The sequence below is a fragment of the Oncorhynchus mykiss genome, chromosome 18, assembly GCF_013265735.2.
Source record: "Oncorhynchus mykiss isolate Arlee chromosome 18, USDA_OmykA_1.1, whole genome shotgun sequence".
Lineage (NCBI taxonomy): Eukaryota > Metazoa > Chordata > Actinopteri > Salmoniformes > Salmonidae > Oncorhynchus > Oncorhynchus mykiss.
Window position 1 is genome coordinate 43,623,429 of NC_048582.1, and position 23,565 is coordinate 43,646,993.

Below are 23,565 nucleotides of genomic sequence, written 5' to 3' on the forward strand. Positions count from 1 at the left end.
CTACAGCTGTTGTAGAAGAAGCTCCTGTTATGGTTGCAGTAGGGGCTGCACTTGTCCTTGTGGAAGAAGCTACAGTTGGAGTTGTAGGAGCTGTGGTTGTTGTAGTAGCTGCATCATTTGTGGTTGTCGCAGGATCTACAATTTTTGTCGTAGAAGAAGCTGTAGTTGTTGCCGTAGGGGTTACTGTTGCGCTTGTTGTAGATGTTATAGAAGCGGCAGTGGTTGTCGTAGCAGCTGCTGTTGTGCTTGCTATTGTAGCTAGAGTTGTTGTTGCCATAGGGGCTGCAGTAGTGGTTGTGGATGCAGCTACAGTTGGTGCTGCTGCAGTTGTAGTGATCGTTGGAGCTACATTTGTTGTACTAGCTGCTGTTGTGGTTGCTGTAGGAGCTACATTTGTGTTTGTCGTAGGACTTACAATGGTAGTAGGTCCTGCGGTTTTGATTGGCGTTGTAGGAGCTACAGTTCTTGGAGCTGCAGTTGTCGAAAAGGATGTTGTTGTCTTTGTCGTAGGTGCTACAGTTGTTGTTGTGGTTGCTGTAGGTGCTACAGTTGTGGTTGTCGTAGGAGTTAAAATGGTGGTAGGACCTTCGGTTGTGATTGGCGTTGTTGGAGCTACAGTTGTTGAAGGGGAGATTGTTGTGGTTGTCGTAGGTGCTGTAGTTGTTTTAGAAGAAGCTTCAGTTGTGGTTCCAGTAAGGGCTGCAGTAGTTGTTGTAGAAGAAGCTTCAGCTGTGGTTGCAGTAGGGGCTGAAGTAGTGCTTGTGGAAGCAGCTTCAGTTGTTGTTGTAGGAGCTGCAGTTGTCAAAGGGGATGTTGTCGTAGGTGCTATAGTTGTTTTAGAAGAAGCTTCAGTTGTGGTTCCAGTAAGGGCTGCAGTAGTTGTTGTAGAAGAACCTTCAGTTGTGGTTGCAGTAAGGGCCTCAGTAGTGGTTGTGGAAGAAGCTGCAGTCGTGGTTGCAATAGGTAATGCAGTAGTGGTTGTGGAAGCAGCTACAGTTGTTGTAGTAGGAGCTGCAGTTGTCAAAGGGGATGTTGTCGTAGGTACTATAGTTGTTGTAGAAGAAGCTTCAGTTGTGGTTGCACTAAAGGCTGCAGTAGTTGTTGTAGAAGATGCTTCAGTTGTGGTTGCAGTAAGGGCCTCAGTAGTGGTTGTGGAAGAAGCTGCAGTCGTGGTTGCAATAGGTAATGCAGTAGTGGATGTGGAAGCAGCTACAGTTGTTGTAGTAGGAGCTGCAGTTGTTGAAGGGGATGTTGTCGTAGGTGCTATAGTTGTTGTAGAAGAAGCTTCAGTTGTGGTTGCAGTAGGGGCTGCAGTAGTGCTTGTGGAAGCAGCTTCAGTTGTTGTTGTAAGAGCTGCTGCTGTTGAAGTGGCCGTAGGAGCTCCGGTGGTTGTAGTAGGAGCTGCAGTTGTCGTAGGGGATGTTGTTGTGGTCGTCGTAGTTTCTACAGCTGTTGTAGAAGAAGCTTCTGTTGTGGTTGCAGTAGGGGCTGCACTTGTCCTTGTGGAAGAAGCTACAGTTGGAGTTGTAGGAGCTGTGGTTGTTGTAGTAGCTGCATCATTTGTGGTTGTCGCAGGATCTACAATTTTTGTCGTAGAAGAAGCTGTAGTTGTTGCCGTAGGGGTTACTGTTGCACTTGTTGTAGATGTTATAGAAGTGGCAGTGGTTGTCGTAGCTGCTGCTGTTGTGCTTGCTATTGTAGCTAGAGTTGTTGTTGCCATAGGGGCTGCAGTAGTGGTTGTGGATGCAGCTACAGTTGGTGCTGCTGCAGTTGTACTGATCGTTGGAGCTACATTTGTTATACTAGCTGCTGTTGTGGTTGCTGTAGGAGCTACATTTGTGTTTGTCGTAGGACTTACAATGGTAGTAGGTCCTGCAGTTTTGATTGGCGTTGTAGGAGCTACAGTTGTTGGAGCTACAGTTGTTGGAGCTGCAGTTGTCGAAAATAATGTTGTTGTCTTTGTCGTAGGTGCTACAGTTGTTGTTGTGGTTGCTGTAGGTGCTACAGTTGTGGTTGTCGTAGGAGTTAAAATTGTAGTAGGACCTTCGGTTGTTATTGGCGTTGTTGGAGCTACAGTTGTCGAAGGGGAGATTGTTGTGGTTGTCGTAGGTGCTGTAGTTGTTTTAGAAGAAGCTTCAGTTGTGGTTCCAGTAAGGGCTGCAGTAGTTGTTTTAGAAGAACCGTCAGTTGTGGTTGCAGTAAGGGCCTCAGTAGTGGTTGTGGAAGAAGCTGCAGTCGTGGTTGCAATAGGTAATGCAGTAGTGGTTGTGGAAGCAGCTACAGTTGTTGTAGTAGGAGCTGCAGTTGTTGAAGGGGATGTTGTCGTAGGTGCTATAGTTGTTGTAGAAGAAGCTTCAGTTGTGGTTGCAGTAGGGGCTGAAGTAGTGCTTGTGGAAGCAGCTTCAGTTGTTGTTGTAGGAGCTGCAGTTGTCAAAGGGGATATTGTCGTAGGTGCTATAGTTGTTTTAGAAGAAGCTTCAGTTGTGGTTCCAGTAAGGGCTGCAGTAGTTGTTTTAGAAGAACCGTCAGTTGTGGTTGCAGTAAGGGCCTCAGTAGTGGTTGTGGAAGAAGCTGCAGTCGTGGTTGCAATAGGTAATGCAGTAGTGGTTGTGGAAGCAGCTACAGTTGTTGTAGTAGGAGCTGCAGTTGTTGAAGGGGATGTTGTCGTAGGTGCTATAGTTGTTGTAGAAGAAGCTTCAGTTGTGGTTGCAGTAGGGGCTGCAGTAGTGCTTGTGGAAGCAGCTTCAGTTGTTGTTGTAAGAGCTGCTGCTGTTGAAGTGGCCGTAGGTGCTCCAGTGGTTATAGTAGGAGCTGCAGTTGTCGTAGGGGATGTTGTTGTGGTAGTTGTAGTTTCTACCGGTTTTGTAGAATAAGCTTCTGTTGTGGTTGCAGTAGGGGCCTCAGTAGTGGTTGTGGAAGAAGCTGCAGTCGTGGTTGCAATAGGTAATGCAGTAGTGATCGTGGAAGCAGCTACAGTTGTTGTAGTAGGAGCTGCAGTTGTTGAAGGGGATGTTGTCGTAGGTGCTATAGTTGTTGTAGAAGAAGCTTCAGTTGTGGTTGCAGTAGGGGCTGCAGTAGTGCTTTTGGAAGCAGCTTCAGTTGTTGTTGTAAGAGCTGCTGCTGTTGAAGTGGCCGTAGGTGCTCCGGTGGTTGTAGTAGGAGCTGCAGTTGTCGTAGGGGATGTTGTTGTGGTAGTTGTAGTTTCTACAGCTGTTGTAGAAGAAGCTTCTGTTGTGGTTGCAGTAGGGGCTGCACTTGTCCTTGTGGAAGAAGCTACAGTTGGAGTTGTAGGAGCTGTGGTTCTTGTAGTAGCTGCATCATTTGTGGTGGTCGCAGGATCTACAATTTTTGTCGTAGAAGAAGCTGTAGTTGTTGCCGTAGGGGTTACTGTTGCGCTTGTTGTAGATTTTATAGAAGCGGCAGTGGTTGTCGTAGCAGCTACTGTTGTGCTTGCTATTGTAGCTAGAGTTGTTGTTGCCATAGGGGCTGCAGTAGTGGTTGTGGATGCAGCTACAGTTGGTGCTGCTGCAGTTGTAGTGATCGTTGGAGCTACATTTGTTGTACTAGCTGCTGTTGTGGTTGCTGTAGGAGCTACATTTGTGTTTGTCGTAGGACTTACAATGGTAGTAGGTCCTGCAGTTTTGATTGGCGTTGTAGGAACTACAGTTGTTGGAGCTGCAGTTGTCGAAAAGGATGTTGTTGTCTTTGTCGTAGGTGCTACAGTTGTGGTTGTCGTAGGAGTTAAAATGGTAGTAGGACCTTCGGTTGTGATTGGCGTTGTTGGAGCTACAGTTGTCGAAGGGGAGATTGTTGTGGTTGTCGTAGGTGCTGTAGTTGTTTTAGAAGAAGCTTCAGTTGTGGTTCCAGTAAGGGCTGCAGTAGTTGTTGTAGAATAAGCTTCAGCTGTGGTTGCAGTAGGGGCTGAAGTAGTGCTTGTGGAAGCAGCTTCAGTTGTTGTTGTAGGAGCTGCAGTTGTCAAAGGGGATGTTGTCGTAGGTGCTATAGTTGTTTTAGAAGAAGCTTCAGTTGTGGTTCCAGTAAGGGCTGCAGTAGTTGTTGTAGAAGAACCTTCAGTTGTGGTTGCAGTAAGGGCCTCAGTAGTGGTTGTGGAAGAAGCTGCAGTCGTGGTTGCAATAGGTAATGCAGTAGTGGTTGTGGAAGCAGCTACAGTTGTTGTAGTAGGAGCTGCAGTTGTTGAAGGGGATGTTGTCGTAGGTGCTATAGTTGTTGTAGAAGAAGCTTCAGTTGTGGTTGCAGTAAGGGCTGCAGTAGTGCTTGTGGAAGCAGCTTCAGTTGTTGTTGTAAGAGCTGCTGCTGTTGAAGTGGCCGAAGGTGCTCCGGTGGTTGTAGTAGGAGCTGCAGTTGTCGTAGGGGATGTTGTTGTGGTAGTTGTAGTTTCTACAGTTTTTGTAGAATAAGCTTCTGTTGTGGTTGCAGTAGTGGCTGCAGTAGTGCTTGTGGAAGCAGCTTCAGTTGTTGTTGTAAGAGCTGCTGCTGTTGAAGTGGCCGTAGGAGCTCCGGTGGTTGTAGTAGGAGCTGCAGTTGTCGTAGGGGATGTTGTTGTGGTCGTCGTAGTTTCTACAGCTGTTGTAGAAGAAGCTCCTGTTATGGTTGCAGTAGGGGCTGCACTTGTCCTTGTGGAAGAAGCTACAGTTGGAGTTGTAGGAGCTGTGGTTGTTGTAGTAGCTGCATCATTTGTGGTTGTCGCAGGATCTACAATTTTTGTCGTAGAAGAAGCTGTAGTTGTTGCCGTAGGGGTTACTGTTGCGCTTGTTGTAGATGTTATAGAAGCGGCAGTGGTTGTCGTAGCAGCTGCTGTTGTGCTTGCTATTGTAGCTAGAGTTGTTGTTGCCATAGGGGCTGCAGTAGTGGTTGTGGATGCAGCTACAGTTGGTGCTGCTGCAGTTGTAGTGATCGTTGGAGCTACATTTGTTGTACTAGCTGCTGTTGTGGTTGCTGTAGGAGCTACATTTGTGTTTGTCGTAGGACTTACAATGGTAGTAGGTCCTGCGGTTTTGATTGGCGTTGTAGGAGCTACAGTTCTTGGAGCTGCAGTTGTCGAAAAGGATGTTGTTGTCTTTGTCGTAGGTGCTACAGTTGTTGTTGTGGTTGCTGTAGGTGCTACAGTTGTGGTTGTCGTAGGAGTTAAAATGGTGGTAGGACCTTCGGTTGTGATTGGCGTTGTTGGAGCTACAGTTGTTGAAGGGGAGATTGTTGTGGTTGTCGTAGGTGCTGTAGTTGTTTTAGAAGAAGCTTCAGTTGTGGTTCCAGTAAGGGCTGCAGTAGTTGTTGTAGAAGAAGCTTCAGCTGTGGTTGCAGTAGGGGCTGAAGTAGTGCTTGTGGAAGCAGCTTCAGTTGTTGTTGTAGGAGCTGCAGTTGTCAAAGGGGATGTTGTCGTAGGTGCTATAGTTGTTTTAGAAGAAGCTTCAGTTGTGGTTCCAGTAAGGGCTGCAGTAGTTGTTGTAGAAGAACCTTCAGTTGTGGTTGCAGTAAGGGCCTCAGTAGTGGTTGTGGAAGAAGCTGCAGTCGTGGTTGCAATAGGTAATGCAGTAGTGGTTGTGGAAGCAGCTACAGTTGTTGTAGTAGGAGCTGCAGTTGTCAAAGGGGATGTTGTCGTAGGTACTATAGTTGTTGTAGAAGAAGCTTCAGTTGTGGTTGCACTAAAGGCTGCAGTAGTTGTTGTAGAAGATGCTTCAGTTGTGGTTGCAGTAAGGGCCTCAGTAGTGGTTGTGGAAGAAGCTGCAGTCGTGGTTGCAATAGGTAATGCAGTAGTGGTTGTGGAAGCAGCTACAGTTGTTGTAGTAGGAGCTGCAGTTGTTGAAGGGGATGTTGTCGTAGGTGCTATAGTTGTTGTAGAAGAAGCTTCAGTTGTGGTTGCAGTAGGGGCTGCAGTAGTGCTTGTGGAAGCAGCTTCAGTTGTTGTTGTAAGAGCTGCTGCTGTTGAAGTGGCCGTAGGAGCTCCGGTGGTTGTAGTAGGAGCTGCAGTTGTCGTAGGGGATGTTGTTGTGGTCGTCGTAGTTTCTACAGCTGTTGTAGAAGAAGCTTCTGTTGTGGTTGCAGTAGGGGCTGCACTTGTCCTTGTGGAAGAAGCTACAGTTGGAGTTGTAGGAGCTGTGGTTGTTGTAGTAGCTGCATCATTTGTGGTTGTCGCAGGATCTACAATTTTTGTCGTAGAAGAAGCTGTAGTTGTTGCCGTAGGGGTTACTGTTGCACTTGTTGTAGATGTTATAGAAGTGGCAGTGGTTGTCGTAGCTGCTGCTGTTGTGCTTGCTATTGTAGCTAGAGTTGTTGTTGCCATAGGGGCTGCAGTAGTGGTTGTGGATGCAGCTACAGTTGGTGCTGCTGCAGTTATACTGATTGTTGGAGCTACATTTGTTATACTAGCTGCTGTTGTGGTTGCTGTAGGAGCTACATTTGTGTTTGTCGTAGGACTTACAATGGTAGTAGGTCCTGCAGTTTTGATTGGCGTTGTAGGAGCTACAGTTGTTGGAGCTGCAGATGTCGAAAAGGATGTTGTTGTCTTTGTTGTAGGTGCTACAGTTGTTGTTGTGGTTGCTGTAGGTGCTACAGTTGTGGTTGTCGTAGGAGTTAAAATGGTAGTAGGACCTTCGGTTGTGATTGGCGTTGTTGGAGCTACAGTTGTTGAAGGGGAGATTGTTGTGGTTGTCGTAGGTGCTGTAGTTGTTTTAGAAGAAGCTTCAGTTGTGGTTCCAGTAAGGGCTGCAGTAGTTGTTGTAGAAGAAGCTTCAGCTGTGGTTGCAGTAGGGGCTGAAGTAGTGCTTGTGGAAGCAGTTTCAGTTGTTGTTGTAGGAGCTGCAGTTGTCAAAGGGGATGTTGTCGTAGGTGCTATAGTTGTTTTAGAAGAAGCTTCAGTTGTGGTTCCAGTAAGGGATGCAGTAGTTGTTGTAGAAGAACCTTCAGTTGTGGTTGCAGTAAGGGCCTCAGTAGTGGTTGTGGAAGAAGCTGCAGTCGTGGTTGCAATAGGTAATGCAGTAGTGGTTGTGGAAGCAGCTACAGTTGTTGTAGTAGGAGCTGCAGTTGTCAAAGGGGATGTTGTCGTAGGTACTATAGTTGTTGTAGAAGAAGCTTCAGTTGTGGTTGCACTAAGGGCTGCAGTAGTTGTTGTAGAAGAAGCTTCAGTTGTGATTGCAGTAAGGGCCTCAGTAGTGGTTGTGGAAGAAGCTGCAGTCGTGGTTGCAATAGGTAATGCAGTAGTGGTTGTGGAAGGAGCTACAGTTGTTGTAGTAGGAGCTGCAGTTGTTGAAGGGGATGTTGTCGTAGGTGCTATAGTTGTTGTAGAAGAAGCTTCAGTTGTGGTTGCAGTAAGGGCTGCAGTAGTTGTTGTAGAAGAAGCTTCAGTTGTGGTTGCAGTAAGGGCCTCAGTAGTGGTTGTGGAAGAAGCTGCAGTCGTGGTTGCAATAGGTAATGCAGTAGTGGTTGTGGAAGCAGCTACAGTTGTTGTAGTAGGAGCTGCCGTTGTTGAAGAGGATGTTGTCGTAGGTGCTATAGTTGTTGTAGAAGAAGCTTCAGTTGTGGTTGCAGTAGGGGCTGCAGTAGTGCTTGTGGAAGCAGCTCCAGTTGTTGTTGTAAGAGCTGCTGCTGTTGAAGTGGCCGTAGGTGCTCCGGTGGTTGTAGTAGGAGCTGCAGTTGTCGTAGGGGATGTTGTTGTGGTAGTTGTAGTTTCTACAGTTGTTGTAGAATAAGCTTCTGTTGTGGTTGCAGTAGTGGCTGCAGTAGTGCTTGTGGAAGCAGCTTCAGTTGTTGTTGTAAGAGCTGCTGCTGTTGAAGTGGCCGTAGGAGCTCCGGTGGTTGTAGTAGGAGCTGCAGTTGTCGTAGGGGATGTTGTTGTGGTCGTCGTAGTTTCTACAGCTGTTGTAGAAGAAGCTTCTGTTGTGGTTGCAGTAGGGGCTGCACTTGTCATTGTGGAAGAAGCTACAGTTGGAGTTGTAGGAGCTGTGGTTGTTGTAGTAGCTGCATCATTTGTGGTTGTCGCAGGATCTACAATTTTTGTCGTAGAAGAAGCTGTAGTTGTTGCCGTAGGGGTTACTGTTGCGCTTGTTGTAGATGTTATAGAAGCGGCAGTGGTTGTCGTAGCTGCTGCTGTTGTGCTTGCTATTGTAGCTAGAGTTGTTGTTGCCATAGGGGCTGCAGTAGTGGTTGTGGATGCAGCTACAGTTGGTGCTGCTGCAGTTGTAGTGATCGTTGGAGCTACATTTGTTGTACTAGCTGCTGTTGTGGTTGCTGTAGGAGCTACATTTGTGTTTGTCGTAGGACTTACAATGGTAGTAGGTCCTGCAGTTTTGATTGGTGTTGTAGGAGCTACAGTTGTTGGAGCTGCAGTTGTCGAAAAGGATGTTGTTGTCTTTGTTGTAGGTGCTACAGTTGTTGTTGTGGTTGCTGTAGGTGCTACAGTTGTGGTTGTCGTAGGAGTTAAAATGGTAGTAGGACCTTCGGTTGTGATTGGCGTTGTTGGAGCTACAGTTGTTGAAGGGGAGATTGTTGTGATTGTCGTAGGTGCTGTAGTTGTTTTAGAAGAAGCTTCAGTTGTGGTTCCAGTAAGGGCTGCAGTAGTTGTTGTAGAAGAAGCTTCAGCTGTGGTTGCATTAGGGGCTGAAGTAGTGCTTGTGGAAGCAGCTTCAGTTGTTGTTGTAGGAGCTGCAGTTGTCAAAGGGGATGTTGTCGTAGGTGCTATAGTTGTTTTAGAAGAAGCTTCAGTTGTGGTTCCAGTAAGGGCTGCAGTAGTTGTTGTAGAAGAAACTTCAGTTGTGGTTGCAGTAAGGGCCTCAGTAATTGTTGTGGAAGAAGCTGCAGTCGTGGTTGCAATAGGTAATGCAGTAGTGGTTGTGGAAGCAGCTACAGTTGTTGTAGTAGGAGCTGCAGTTGTCAAAGGGGATGTTGTCGTAGGTGCTATAGTTGTTGTAGAAGAAGCTTCAGTTGTGGTTGCAGTAGGGGTTGCACTTGTTCTTGTGGAAAAAGCTACAGTTGGAGTTGTAGGAGCTGTTGTTGTCGTAGTAGCTGCATCATTTGTGGTGGTCGCAGGATCTGCTATTATTGTCGTAGTAGAAGCTGTAGTTGTAGATGTTATATTAGCTGCAGTGGTTTTCGTAGCAGCTTCTGTTGTGCTTGCTATTGCAGCTTCAGTTGTTGTTGCCATAGGGGCAACAATAGTGGTTGTGGATGCAGCTACAGTTGGTGTTGTTTGAGCTGCTGCAGTTGTAGTGGTCATTGGAGCTCCAGTTGTTGTACTAGTTGCTGTTGTGGTTGCTGTAGGAGCTACATTTGTGTTTGTCGTAGGACTTACAATGGTGGTAGGTCCTACAGTTTCAATTGGCGTTGTAGGAGCTACAGTTGTTGGAGCTGCAGTTGTCGAAGGGGAGATTGTTGTGGTTGTCGTAGGTGCTATAGTTGTTTTAGAATCAGCTTCAGTTGTGGTTCCAGTAAGGGCTGCAGTAGTTGTTGTAGAGGAAGCTTCAGTTGTGGTTGCAGTAAGGGCCTCAGTAGTGGTGGTGGCAGAAGCTGCAGTCGTTGTTGCAATAGGTAATGCAGTAGTGCTTGTGGAAGCAGCTACAGTTGTTGTAGTAGGAGCTGCAGTTTTCGAAGGGGATGTTGTCGTAGGTGCTATAGTTGTTGTAGAAGAAGCTTCAGTTGCGGTTGCAGTAGGGGCTGCAGTAGTGCTTGTGGAAGCAGCTTCAGTTGTTGTTGTAAGAGCTGCTGCTGTTGAAGTGGCCGTTGGTGCTCCGGTGGTTGTAGTAGGAGCTGCAGTTGTCGTAGGGGATGTTGTTGTGGTAGTTGTAGTTTCTACAGTTGTTGTAGAATAAGCTTCTGTTGTGGTTGCAGTAGGGGTTGCACTTGTTGTTGTGGAAGAAGCTACAGTATGAGTTGTCGGAGCTGTGGTTGTTGTTGTAGGTTCATCATTTGTGGTTGTCGCAGGATCTACAATTTTTGTCGTAGTAGAAGCTGTAGTTGTAGATGTCATTATAGCTGCACTGGTTACAGTTGTTGTTGTGGTTGCTGTAGGTGCTACAGTTGTGGTTGTCGTAGGAGTTAAAATGGTAGTAGGACCTTCGGTTGTGATTGCTGTTGTTGGAGCTACAGTTGTCGAAGGGGAGATTGTTGTGGTTGTCGTAGGTGCCATAGTTGTTTTAGAAGAAGCTTCAGCTGTGGTTTCAGTAGAGGCTGAAGAAGTGCTTGTGGAAGCAGCTTCAGTTGTTGTTGTAGGAGCTGCAGTTGTTGAAGGGGATGTTGTCGTAGGTGCTATAGTTGTTGTAGAAGAAGCTTCAGTTGTGGTTGCAGTAGGGGCTGCAGTAGTGCTTGTGGAAGCAGCTTCAGTTGTTGTTGTAAGAGCTGCTGCTGTTGAAGTGGTCGTAGGTGCTCCGGTGGTTGTAGTAGGAGCTGCAGTTGTCGTAGGGGATGTTGTTGTGGTAGTTGTAGTTTCTACAGTTGTTGTAGAATAAGCTTCTGGTGTGGTTGCAGTAGTGGCTGCAGTAGTGCTTGTGGAAGCAGCTTCAGCTTCAGTTATGATTGCTGTTGCTGTTGTAGTTGTTGTAGTGGTCATAGGAGTTACAGTTGTTGTACTAGCTGCTGTTGTGGTTGCTGTAGGAGCTACATTTGTGCTTGTCGTAGGAGTTAAAGTGGTAGTAGGACCTGCAGTTGTGATTGGCGTTGTAGGAGCTACAGTTGTCGAAGGGGATGTGGTTGTGGTTGTCGTAGGTGCTACAGTTGTTGTAGAAGAAGCTTCAGTTGTGGTTGCAGTAGGGGTTGCAGTAGTGGTTGTGGAAGCAGGTACAGGTGTTGTTGGATCTGCTGTTGTGGTTTTCATAGTAGCTTCAGCAGTAGTAGTTGTATCAGGATCTACAGTTATTGTCGTAGGAGCAACATTTTTTGTATTAGTAGCTGCAGCAGTGGTTGTCGTTGGAGCTGCTGTTATGCTTGTTATACTAGCTAAAGTTGTTGTTGTAGGTGTTGCAGTTGTTGTTGCAGTATTGAGTGCAGTAGTGCTTGTGGAAGCAGCTACAGTTGTTGTTATAGGACCTGCTGCAGTTGTAGTGGTTATAGGAGCTCCTGTTGTAGTAGAAGCTGCAGTTGTCGTAGGGGATGATGTTGTGGTTTTTGTAGAAGGATCTTCAGTTCTGGTTGCAGTAGGGGCTGTGGTACTGGTTGTGGAAGCAGCTACAGTTGGTGTTGTAGGAGCTGCTGTTGTGGTTGTTGTAGCAGCTTCAGCAATTGTAGTGGTCACAGGATCTACAATTATTTTTGTAGTAGAAGCTGCACTTGTTGCTGTAGGGGGTTCTGTTGGGCTTGTTTTTGATGTTGTAGAAGCTGCAGTTGCAGCTGCTGTTGTGCTTGCTATAGTACCTAAAGTTGTTGTTGTAGAAGGTGCAGTACTTGTTGCATTAGTGGCTGCTGTAGTGGTTCTGGAAGCAGCTACTGGTTTGGTTGTAGGACCTCCTGCAGTTGTTGTGTTCGTAGGAGCTACAGTTGTCGTAGTAGAAGTTGCAATTGCGAGGTTTGTAGGAGCTGCAGTTGAGATTTCTGTAGGAGCTGAAGTTGTAGTTGTTGTCAGAGTTATAATGGTAGTAGGACCTGCTGTTATGATTGCTGTTGTAGTTGCTGCATTTGTCGTGGTAATATGAGCTACAGTTGTTGCACTAGCTGCTGTTGTGGTTGCTGTAGGAGCTACATTTGTGCTTGTCGTAGGAGTTAAATTGGTAGTAGGACCTGCAGTTGTTATTGGCGTTGTAGGAGCTACTGTTGTTGTCGTAGGAGCTGTTGTTGTCAAAGGAGATTTTGGTGTGGTTGTCGTAGGTGCTACAGTTGTTGTAGAAGAAGCTTCAGTTGTGGTTGCAGTAGGGGTTGCAGTAGAGGTTGTGGAAGCAGCTTCAGTTGTGGTTGCAGTAGGGGTTGCAGTAGTGGTTGTGGAAGCAGCTTCAGTTGTGATTGTCGTAGGAGCTGCAGCAGTTGTAGTGGTAAAAGGATCTACATTTTTTGTATTAGTAGCTGCTGCTGATGATGATGTAAAAGCTGCAGTGGTTGTTGTAGGAGCTGCCGTTATGCTGGTTATAGTAGATACAGTTGTTGTTGTCGGAGCTGCACTTGTTGTTGCAGAAGGGGGTGCAGTGGTGGTTGTGGATGCAGCTACAGTTGGTGTTGTTTGAGCTGCTGCAGTTGTAGTGGTCGTTGGAGCTCCAGTTGTTGTACTAGCTGCTGTTGTGGTTGCTGTAGAAGCTACATTTGTGTTTGTCGTAGGGCTTACAATGGTAGTAGGTCCTGCAGTTTTGATTGACGTTGTAGGAGTGGTTGGAGCTGCAGTTGTCGAAAAGGATGTTGTTGTGGTTGTTGTAGGTGCTACAGTTGTTGTTGTGGTTCCTGTAGGTGCTACAGTTGTGGTTGTCGTAGGAGTTAAAATGGTAGTCGGACCTTCAGTTGTGATTGTCGTAAGAGCTGCAGCAGTTATAGTTTTAAAAGGATCTACATTTTTTGTATTAGTAGCTGCTGCTGATGATGATGTAAAAGCTGCAGTGGTTGTTGTAGGAGCTGCCGTTATGCTGGTTATAGTAGATACAGTTGTTGTTGTCGGAGCTGCAGTTGTTGTTGCAGAAGGGGGTGCAGTGGTGGTTGTGGATGCAGCTACAGTTGTTGTTGCAGGAAGAGCTCCAGTTGTTGTAGTAGGAGCTGCAGTTGTCGTTGGGGATGTTGTTGTGGTTATTGAAGAATGATTTTCAGTTCCGGTTTCAGTAGGGGCTGCTGTAGTGCTTGAGGAAGCAGCTACCTTTGGTGTCGTAGGAGCTGATGTTGGGGTTGTCGTAGTACCTTCAGCAGTTGTAGTGGTTGCAGGATCTAAAATTGTTGTTTTTGTAGAAGCTGTAGTTGTTGCCATAGGGGGTATTGTTGTGCTTGTTGTAGATGTTATAGAAGCTGCAGTGATTGTCGTAGCAGCTGCTGTTGTGCTGGCTATAGTAGCTAAAGTTGTTGTTGTCGTAGGTGCTGCAGTTGTTGTTGCAGTAGGGGCTGTGATAGTGGTTGTGGAAGCAGCTGCAGTTGGTGTTGTAGGAACTGCAACAGTTGTAGTGGTCGTAGGAGCTGCAGTTGTCGTTGGGGATTTTGTTGTGGTTATTTTAGAAGGATCTTCAATTCTGGTTGCTGTTAGAGCTGCTGTTGTGGTTGTTGTAGTAGCTTCAGCAGTTGTAGTGGTCGCAGGATTGACAAATATTTTCGTAGTAGATGCTGCAGTTGTTACCTTATTGGGTATTGTTGGGTTTGTTTTTGTAATTAAAGTTTTTGTTGTAGGAGCTGCAGTTGTTGCAGATCTCGTTGGCGTTTTAGCTGCTTTAGTTGTGCTGGTCAAATGAGCTACATGTTTTTTACAAGGAGCTGCAGTTGTGGTTGTGGTATGGGCTGCTTTTCTGGTTCTGGAAGCAGCTAGGTTTGGTGTCATAGGAGGTGCTTTTTTGGTTGTTGTTCGAGCTAATGTGGTCCTAGAAGCTGCAGTTGTGGTTGTTAAAGCAGCTCTTGTTGAAGGAGCTGCTCTTCTGGAGGCTGTGGTTATTGTCGAAACTCCATGGATATTCCAGAATACGAACACTGATTTATGAGATGAATGGTTAGTATATTTGATAGTACAGTATCGATTTTTCTACTCTTACTCTTCATCAGATGCGTGCAGTATGTTATAAATTCCACTTATATTTGAGTAAACAAAATAATTATTATATGTAGCCACTCTCCTTATTGATTTTGAAGTACATTAGGTCAAACTTTACTATATGTGTCGTTATGTATGCTTTCAGAAATACTTCATAACATCTATATAACACCTAATGTCATTTGTCATAATCAGTCATAAGTATTCCCGCATTAAATTATGTTCATAATAACTTCAAAAGCACTACATAAATGTGTTAAGAAGCATCTATGACTGTATGTCATGCTTTATAAGGCTTTATAAATGTGGCATAACTCTGTGACATAATTACCCATGCCAAATGTGACGTAACCCACTACAGTGCATTTGGAAAGTTTTCAGACCCCTTGACTCTTTCCACATTTTGTTAGGTTACATCCGTATTCTAAACTGGATTAAATAGTTTTTCCCCCCTCATAAATCTACACACAATACTCTGTAATGACAATGCAAAAACAGGCATTTTTGCAAATGTATTACAAATATAAACTGAAATATCACATTTACAAAATTTGAAGTGATCACCTTTGGTCATTCATAACATATTCTCTTTAAGACTATATCGCATGATGGCGTTATGTGTATAGTCTTTATGAATGTGTTATGAATGACTGAAGGTGTCTGACTTTGTGATGAAGCTGTACTTACTTTAAAGTCATTCATAACACATACATAAATGCCATATATCATATGGTGCTGTACCTACTATGAAGTGAGACACCTTTAGTCATTCATAAGACATATAGTACCAGTCAAAAGTTTGAACACACCTACTCATTCAAGGCTTTTTCTTTATTTTTACCATGTACAATGTAGAACAATAGTGAAGACATCAAAACTATGAAATAACAAATATGGAATCATGTAGTAAGCAAAAAAAGTGTTAAATGAATCAGAATATAGTTTTACTACGCGATAAAAAAATATTTTAAACGCCGCATTAGACAGGATTACCTAGACATACTGACCAGCTCAAATAGTCAGAAGCGTACTATATGGCAGACCAATCCAAACTCATCTCTCGGCATGGCCAGCCCACTCATTATCTTGGCTTTACCAACTAGCCTCGTAATTTAACAATTGTATTCATATTGATCGATGGCATACAAGTTTGTTATTAAGACTCAAGAAAGTTCACGTTTCAGAAGGCATTTCTGGCAGAATACGCATTTTGATTTTTTAAAAAAAGTTTACGTTCAAACGGCTCTTCTGTGAAGTAGTGACCCCACTACATATGCATAGTTTCCTAAAATGGGTCACAAATGCCTTTTACATACAGTTTAAGTCGGAAGTTTACATACACTTAGGTTGGAGTCATTAAAACTCGTTTTTCAACCACTCCACAAATTTCTTGTTAACAAACTATAGTTTTGGCAAGTCCTTTAGGACATCTACTTTCTGCATGACACAAGTCATTTTGCCAACAATTATTTACAGACAGATCTTATAATTCACTGTATCACAATTCCAGTGGGTCAGAAGTTTACATACACTAAGTTGACTGTGCCTTGAAACAGCTTGGAAAATGCCAGAATTATGTCATGGCTTTAGAAGCTTCTGATAGACTAATTGACATAATTTGAGTCAATTGGCGGTGTACCTGTGGATGTATTTCAAGGCCGACCTTCAAACTCAGTGCCTCTTTGCTTGACATCATAGGATAATCCAAATAAATCAGCCAAGACCTCAGAAAAATAATTGTAGACCCCCACAAGACTGGTTCATCCTGGGGAGCAATTTCCAAACGCCTGAAGGTACTGCGTTCATCTGTACCAACAATAGTACGCAAGTATAAACACAGCCGTCATCCCGCTCAGGAAGGAGACGCATTCTGTCTCCTAGAGATGAACGTACTTGTGCGAAAAGTGCAAATCAATCCCAGAACAGCAGCAAAGGACCTTGTGAAGATGATGGAGGAAAAGAAGTACAAAAGTATCTATATCCACAGTAAAACGAGTTCTATATCGACATAACCTGAAAGGCCGCTCACATGGAAGAAGCCACTACTCCAAAACCACCATAAAAAAGCCAGACTACGGTTTGCAACTGCACATGGAGACAAAGATCGTACTTTTTTGAGAAATGTCCTCTGGTCTGATGAAACAAAAATAGAGCTGTTTGGCCATAATGACCATCGCTATGTTTGGAGCAAGAAGCGGGAGGCTTGCAAGCCGAATAACACCATCCCAACCGTGAAGCACGGGAGTGGCAGCATCATGTTGTGGGGGTGCTTTGCTGTAGGAGAGACTGGTGCACTTCACAAAATAGATGGCATCATGAGGAAGGAAAATGATGTGGATATATTGAAGCAACATCTCAAGACATCAGTCAGGAATTTAAAGTTTGGTCACAAATGGGTCTTCCAAACTGCCCGCCCTCCAGGACACCTACAACACCCGGTGTCACAGGAAGGCCAAAATTATCAGCAAGGTCAACCACCACCCGAGCCACTGCCTGTTCACCCCACTACCATCCAGAAGGCGAGGTCAGTCCAGGTGCATCAAAGCTGGGACCGAGAAACAGCTTCTATCTCAAGGCCATCAGATTGATAAACAGCCATCACTAACACAGTGATGCTGCTGCCTACATACAGACTTGAAATCCTTGGCCATTTTAAGAAAAGGATCACTAGTCACTTTAATAATGCCACTTAAATAATGTTTACATATCTTGCATTACTCATCTCATAGTATGTATATATTGTATTTTATACCATCTATTGCATCTTGCCTATGCCGCTCTGTCATTGCTCACCCATACATTTATATATTCTTATTCCATTCCTTTACTTAGATTTATGTGCATTAGGTAGTTGCTGTGGAATTGTTTGATTACTTGTTAGATGTGGCTGCACTGTCGGAACTAGAAGTACAAGCATTTCGCAACACTCACAATAACATCTGCTAACCATGTGTATGTGACCAATAAAATTAGATTTGATTTATTATAGCACACAGAGTGAGTCCATGCAACTTATTATGTGATTATGTGTTATGTGATGTTTTTACTCCTGAACTAATTTAGGCTTTTGTTGTTGTAGGGATAGTTGCTTTTTTCCCAAATTCCATTTTCTTGGTTTTGTTTTTCCAGGTTTCGGATTTCCCCTATTTGTTTCTGTTTTTTTCACACTTTTTTTTAATTATAGAAAAACAACAAAATTAGATCAAAATTCAGAACAATGCTTAAACCACATCAGGGTATGACTTTTGAGGTCTGGGAAAAATCTAAGAAACTTAGATTTTTGAGTGTAGTTGCCCTTTAATTCAGTGAGCATGTCCTGCACTGTTGTTTGGTTAGCGGGTTTTCAGTAAGCACACGTGATGTGATTCGTCGCAAATGGAATGGGTGGAGTATAAGGTCAGCAACACGCCGTATTTGATTTGATTTGATTTGAATTATTCAGAGCCCCATGAAATGACACCATATACTGTATACATTCTACGGACCATACTGAATATTTTCTACAATACTTTTACTGCGGCACCCAGAATAGTTCTTGCTCTAAGCCCAATATGTACAGTATTCCGTATACAGGGATTCGCATTGGGAGCATTTATTTTATTTTGGAACAAAACCCAAATTTAAACAAATGTCACTTAAAAATGAACACATATGAAACATTGTTAATGTGTAAACAATTATTTTTCATATGATTATTGACACTTTTCTACTACTACGTGGGGGACTTTTATTTAGAACATTTCCGAAATTCCGTGATCTGGAAATACATTTTTAGTGTTGCTGACGGGACACTGATCATGTGATGAGTTTGCAAATCAAATGCACCACTGGACAGCGAAAACAAATAAGTTAACCTTTATTTGTTGTAATTATATTACTTTGTAGCTGTTAACCAGTTGAGCTGATAGACGTGTTGCACTGTTTCGCTATGACTTTTGAAAGCTATGGCCTTTGGCTTTCACCTGGAATTGTTTATTTATGTCAACACATATGATCTAGTACACAATAAAATATAATAACACATACAAATATGTGAATGAATAAGCTTTTTCAAACATTATAATATGTCCATATGTAGTTATAATCTATTTTAGAAAACATCTACCCAAAATATTTTACATTCTTTATTACTTAACCAGACATGTCATGACATTAGTGATTGTCAAAATCTGTTACATTTGTGAACGTCTAAATAAACTATTTTAACAGTGTGTCCCTCTTATCGACAAGGGGAGAAGGGCTATGTGAAGAACTTGTATTGTGTCGTCCTGAACATATGCTATATGTCTGCGTCCGATGTTAAATTACTTCTTCACATACACTTAGGTGTAAGAAAGTGTGCAGGTCACATTCTTTATTGTAGGGCTATGACAGTTATATATTTAGATATGCCTGCTCTAGACAAATTCAGCTATTGCTTTGCCATGTCTGTGCCCTAAGGCAGTCAAGCTGGGTAAGTGTTTTTGTAAGGACCACCTGTTTGAAGTAACATTGCAGTGAAGTGATATAAATCAATGTAATGATGCATCCGACCTCCAGAGGGAGGCAAAAATAAGTTTATTTGAAAGAGGACGTTTACGGGGTCCTAGGAAGGTATGGATGACAGTCTTCTTTTTATTATTTTTTTATTTAAACTAGGCACGTCAGTTAAGAACACATTCTTATTTACAGTGACATAAAACGGTGGGAAATCAATTTTAAAAAAGTAATGTGAACATATACATAGACTACCATTCAAAAGTGTTGTGTCACTTAGAAATGTCCTTGTTTTTGAAAGAAATCACTTTTTTTGTCCATTTAAAATAATATCAAATTGATCAGATACATGGTGTAGACATTGATAATGTTGTAAATGGCTATTGTAGCTGAAAACGGCTCGCAAAGCACCAGTCTCAACGTCAACAGTGAAGATGCGACTCCGGGGTGCTGGCCTTCTAGGCAGAATTGCAAAGAAAAATCCATATTTCAGACTGGCGAATAAAAAGAAAAGATTAAGATGGGCAAAAGAACATAGACACTGGACACTGGACACTCCCGGAGTCGCATCTTCACTGTTGATGTTGAGACTGGTGTTTTGCGAGCCGTTTTCAGCTACAATAGTCATTTACAACTATTGAAGCTGCCAGTTGAGGACTGTCTGTTTCTCAAACTTGTTCTCTTGCTCAGTTGTGCACCGTGGCCTCCCACTCCTCTTTCTATACTTTTACTTTTGTTACTCAAGTAGTATTGTACTGGTTGTCTTCCACTTTAACTTGAATCATTTTCTATTTAGTATGACAATTGAGTACCTTTTCCACCACTGCCAAAATGTAGCTACCTAGCAGGCTCAGCTAAATACGAATCTCCTTAGATAAAGCCACGTCTCATAGTCACGTCATGAGGATTGTAAATGATAGAGGAATATAATAATACAAATTTAATTAAGCCTACCATTTAGAGTTTCTGGCGCAACACAGAAATGCCATTATCCAGATGGTGTGACAAAGGCATTTCTGAACAGACATGCTAATTTTCTTTGTTGTTACTTTTAAGGTTGGAACCAACATGCAGTATCTCCAGCAGGAAGAGGCGAGAACCATTCACCACCAGCTCAGGGACTAGCTACAATATTCACAGCCTTTGTATGACTTTTTGAAACTTAATGTATTTGAATTGTTTAAAAAAAAGTACAAATAAAAGGAAATGTATGGTTTAAATGTCTTTAATGATTATTTGTTTGAACTGTTGGTGATAATTCCCTAAGTGTTAATACATTTGTGTTTGCATCATTAAGCCTTTATGTATGTGTTATGAATGACCAAAGGTGTCTGACTTAATTTTAAGGACAGTGTCACATGATATAAGGCATTTATGTATGTGTTATGAATGACCAAATGTGTCTGACTTTAAATTAAGTACAGTGTCATGCAATACAGACTCTTTATGGATGTTTTATGAATGACCAAAGGTGTCTCACTTCAATCTAAGTATTACAGGATACTGAACAAAAGTGTAAATAAATTGGTGATTAACCCTGTGCTGATTAATGAAGGTTATCTCATGATCACAGGTTGCTGTAGGGTGTGAGAGCTATTTAAATGGGTTGATAGACCTGCAAAACTTATGTTGTTGTGTGGGTGATTGTGTACTGAGGAACATGTATCTTGGTTCCAGAGGAAAGACACTATCAATTTCTTTAGTTTGGGGGCTTTCATAAAGGTAAGTGTGTCTTGGTAAAATGTTGTCCCTAGGCTATTAAACACACAGCACATATAAGCCTGGGATATCAACCATTCAAAGTTGGGCTTTGTAGGGTTGACAATAGAATTCTATAGGAGTGACCTTACCGAGTAAAGTATTTGACATTGTCACTACTTAACACAGTCAGAAATGCATAATTATTGTTAAATCCTGCCCATTTCCACAATTTATCTTCTTAAAATTAGAATTTAGACCTAACTAATGAAGGACAAGTTTGATGTGTTGGTTCATTTGGGCGGAAGTGTCTGGGAATGAGATTAGGTGTAATGTGACTAACTTATCACTTTAGAGCGCATGCCATCCTTTATGAAGCACATGTTTATATCATATTCAACATTTGACATGAGTGATTGTCACACAGTTATGCCCCATTTAACCCTTTATAAAGCATGACATACGATTATATATGTTTTGTAACACATTTATGTAGTGCTTATGAAGGTATTATGAAGGCTTTATGAAGCCTTTATAAGCTGAACGTCATTGAAAGCGGGATACTTTTTGGGTTTATACCTGGACATGGTCCAGTTTGTGCAACTCAAAGAAGTTCATTGTCTCGTTGTCTAAATAAAACATTCTAAATACATCTGTACTCCCTTTTTCCCATGTTTCTTTGATATCCTTTAAATGGTAATGTTTTGTGATTCTCAACTCATCTTGTGGTACAAGCACATTCATAGCTGCTTTATAACACCTCAAATTAATAACAAGGTGTCTGTCTGTGCACAATTTATAATGGCATATGGCATGGTTTTGAATGACACACATCATTCCATTCAATGTAATAATGTGACACAGAGGTTGGCAAGTGACATAACACCTTGTTATAACAGCTGGTATTTAGACTCTTATATACTGTAGCATGTAATAACATATGACATTTTTCATTGAGACAGTGTTATAGCAGTTATTATTAACAGTTGACATTAGAGCATATGACAACAGGATGAACAGTCATCTATAACACACATTGTAACTACTTTTGCAACATCTTATTCCATTACACATAACTATTTAAAACTACGTATGTCAGGGTATGACTAATGTTATAATGTGTGTTTTTTAAACTGGGTGGTTTGAGCCCTCAATGCTGGTTGGCTGACAGCCGTGGTATATCAGACTGTATACTATGGGTATGACAAAACAGTCATTTTTACCACTCAAATTACATTGGTAACCAGTTTATAATAGAAATTAGGCACCTTGGGGGTTTGTGATATATGACGAATATACCACGGCTAAGGGCTGTATCCAGGCACTCCGAGTTGCGTCGTGCGAAAACAAAGCCCTAAGCGTGGTATATTGGCCATATACCACACCACCTACAGTAAAGTGTTACTGAACATTACTTACACTTTATTAAGATTAGCGCACACATTTTTTGTTTGTTTGTTTACATGATGGCACATTTTTCCATACAGGAATGTAAGGAAATGACATTCAGCAGTGTGATAATATTTACCTCCTCCACTTTTTCCATTTAATATTTAAAGATTTTGGAAATGTATTTAATTGGGTTGTTACAGTAGACCAGGAAACACGCAAAACTGTCTCCATGAAATATTTAGCAATTAAATTATTTTATTTTAGTTTTTATTTGGATTTTGTATCTATGTTCTTGAACAATCATATGCTTTATCCAAAGGGATATGGACTATTTTATCACCTTCCTGCCTATTTAATTGTACATGTTGGGATTATTTAAATTAATCTGTGACAACACATCATGAATATCTATTCGGGTTTGAGTTGCAAAATGTGTTATGTAAAAATGAAAAAGGAGAAAATACAGTGTACTACATACCCATGGTGAAAAAAGTAGCTGTCAGTTTCTGAGTCTTCATTCTGAACTCAGTTCATGCAGTTGTTTTCTGAATAGAAAGAAACATATAAATTAGATTGACAGGTCGGTCATATTCCATTTTTTTTTTTTTTTACAAACAAATTTGTTTATGTAAATGGAATGTTATAGAAGGGGCAAGATATGTGTTTAGAGATTTCACATTTTTGAGAAAACTTAAACCAAACAGTAAATTACTTCCTCATCCTTGTGTAATATGGGGACCCCAAAAAACATAAACAAAGGCTCCAAAAACAACCAAATGCATACTTTTAAACTGCAAATCTCTCAGTATAGTGATGCAGGTTATTCTGAATTTTATCTGCAACGTTATATGACATTTTATTGCGACTGGAGCAATAATTCTCTGTCCAGTCTACAGGTAACTGCCAAAATAAAGGAAACACATGAGAGATAGAAAGTATATTGAAAGCATGGTGTGCTTCTACACAGGAAGTTCCAGACACTGGTAGAATCTATGCCAAGCGCATTTAAGTTTTTCTGGCGGCTCGAGGTGGCCCACGCCCTTTTAAGACACTTTGTTATGGTGTTTTCTTAATTTTGGCAGTTATCTGTTGCAGCGGGCACAGAGAATGGAACAGCAGCTAGGGGAAATGGCACACATTGCGCAAAAGGGAATATGACATTGCAGATCAAGTTCGGAATGACACAATTTCAAGTGTACAACATCTAAAGACCTGCATCACTATTCTGAGAGCTGTCTCTAAAAGGACATATTTAGGTGTTTTTGGAGCCATTGTTCATGTTTTTTCAGGTCCCCATACTACGCAACCAGGATAAGGAAGTGATTTTCTGTTTGAGGTAAGTTTCTCAAAAACGTTAAATCACCAAAAAACAACCAAATAGAGTTTTGGTTGTAAATGTTTTTACTTAGCCTTTAACCACTACTGTGACAGACTGCATTCAAGTAAATGTGTAACTTGGTAAGGAAACATTTGCACTTTAACTAAATGCTAGATTAAATGCCAGAAAGGTGACTAAATGCTAGAAAGGTGCTAGAAAGATGACTAAATGCTAGAAAGGTGACTTTCAATTTAGCGTATGCAGAGTTTACCGTTAATGCATCCTGCAAACATGGGAACATTGTCTTTAAATTCCAATCGTGCTACAGCTCAGAACTTTAGCGGTAATACCTTTTTTGCACTATTGGTTAGAGCCTGTAAATAAGCATTTCACTGTAAGATCTACTACACCTGTTGTATTCGGCGCACGTGACAAATAAACTTTGATTTGATTTGTATAGAATCTAGACTTAAATATGGTATGACATATCAAGGGGTGTGAATGCAATCAAGACATCTCAGTTAAAACATTTCCGATACTTCTTTGTAGAGTAGCTTTTGTAGAATAAAATTAAAACTTTGCTAGGGTGTGAATTATTTCACAACACCGACTATAACTGCTGTAAACATGAACAGGGCCTTTGGAAAGTATTCAGACCATTTGAACTTTTCATCATTTTGCTACAGCCTTATACTAAAATTTATTAAATTGTGTCTTTCCCCCTCATCAACCTCTGTTGTTTTTTGTTGTTGTTGCTGATTTATGATTTACAGAAATATTACATTTACATAAGTATTCAGACCCTTTACTCAGTACTTTGCAGAAGCAGCCCAGAAGTGATTACAGAATTTAGTCTTCTTGGGTATGACGCTACAAGATTGGCACACCTGTATTTAGGGAGTTTCTCTCATTATTCTCTGCAGATCCTCTCAAGCTCTGTCAGCTTGGAAGAGAGCGTTGCTGCACAGCTATTTTCAGGTCTTTCCAGAGATGTTCTATCAGGTTACATTTTGGGCTCTAGCTGGGCCACTCATGGACA

General features: G+C 42.2%; 1 protein-coding gene across 1 annotated transcript in view; it reads right to left on the minus strand.

The window, feature by feature from the left end:
• Nucleotides 1-1,334: 1,334 nt before the first annotated feature.
• LOC118940987 (mucin-5AC-like) overlaps nucleotides 1,335-23,565 on the minus strand; it is a 43,434-nt gene continuing 21,203 nt past the window's right edge. Inside the window, exons 2-11 of the mRNA XM_036951059.1 lie at nucleotides 11,681-11,808; nucleotides 9,302-9,516; nucleotides 7,778-7,913; nucleotides 7,301-7,503; nucleotides 5,645-6,694; nucleotides 5,462-5,614; nucleotides 4,049-4,213; nucleotides 3,344-3,563; nucleotides 2,379-2,811; nucleotides 1,335-1,551 (exon numbers count right to left, since the gene is read on the minus strand). Coding sequence (XP_036806954.1) covers nucleotides 1,335-1,551; nucleotides 2,379-2,811; nucleotides 3,344-3,563; nucleotides 4,049-4,213; nucleotides 5,462-5,614; nucleotides 5,645-6,694; nucleotides 7,301-7,503; nucleotides 7,778-7,913; nucleotides 9,302-9,516; nucleotides 11,681-11,808 — 2,920 coding nt within the window. The remainder of the gene's footprint in view (nucleotides 1,552-2,378; nucleotides 2,812-3,343; nucleotides 3,564-4,048; nucleotides 4,214-5,461; nucleotides 5,615-5,644; nucleotides 6,695-7,300; nucleotides 7,504-7,777; nucleotides 7,914-9,301; nucleotides 9,517-11,680; nucleotides 11,809-23,565) is intronic.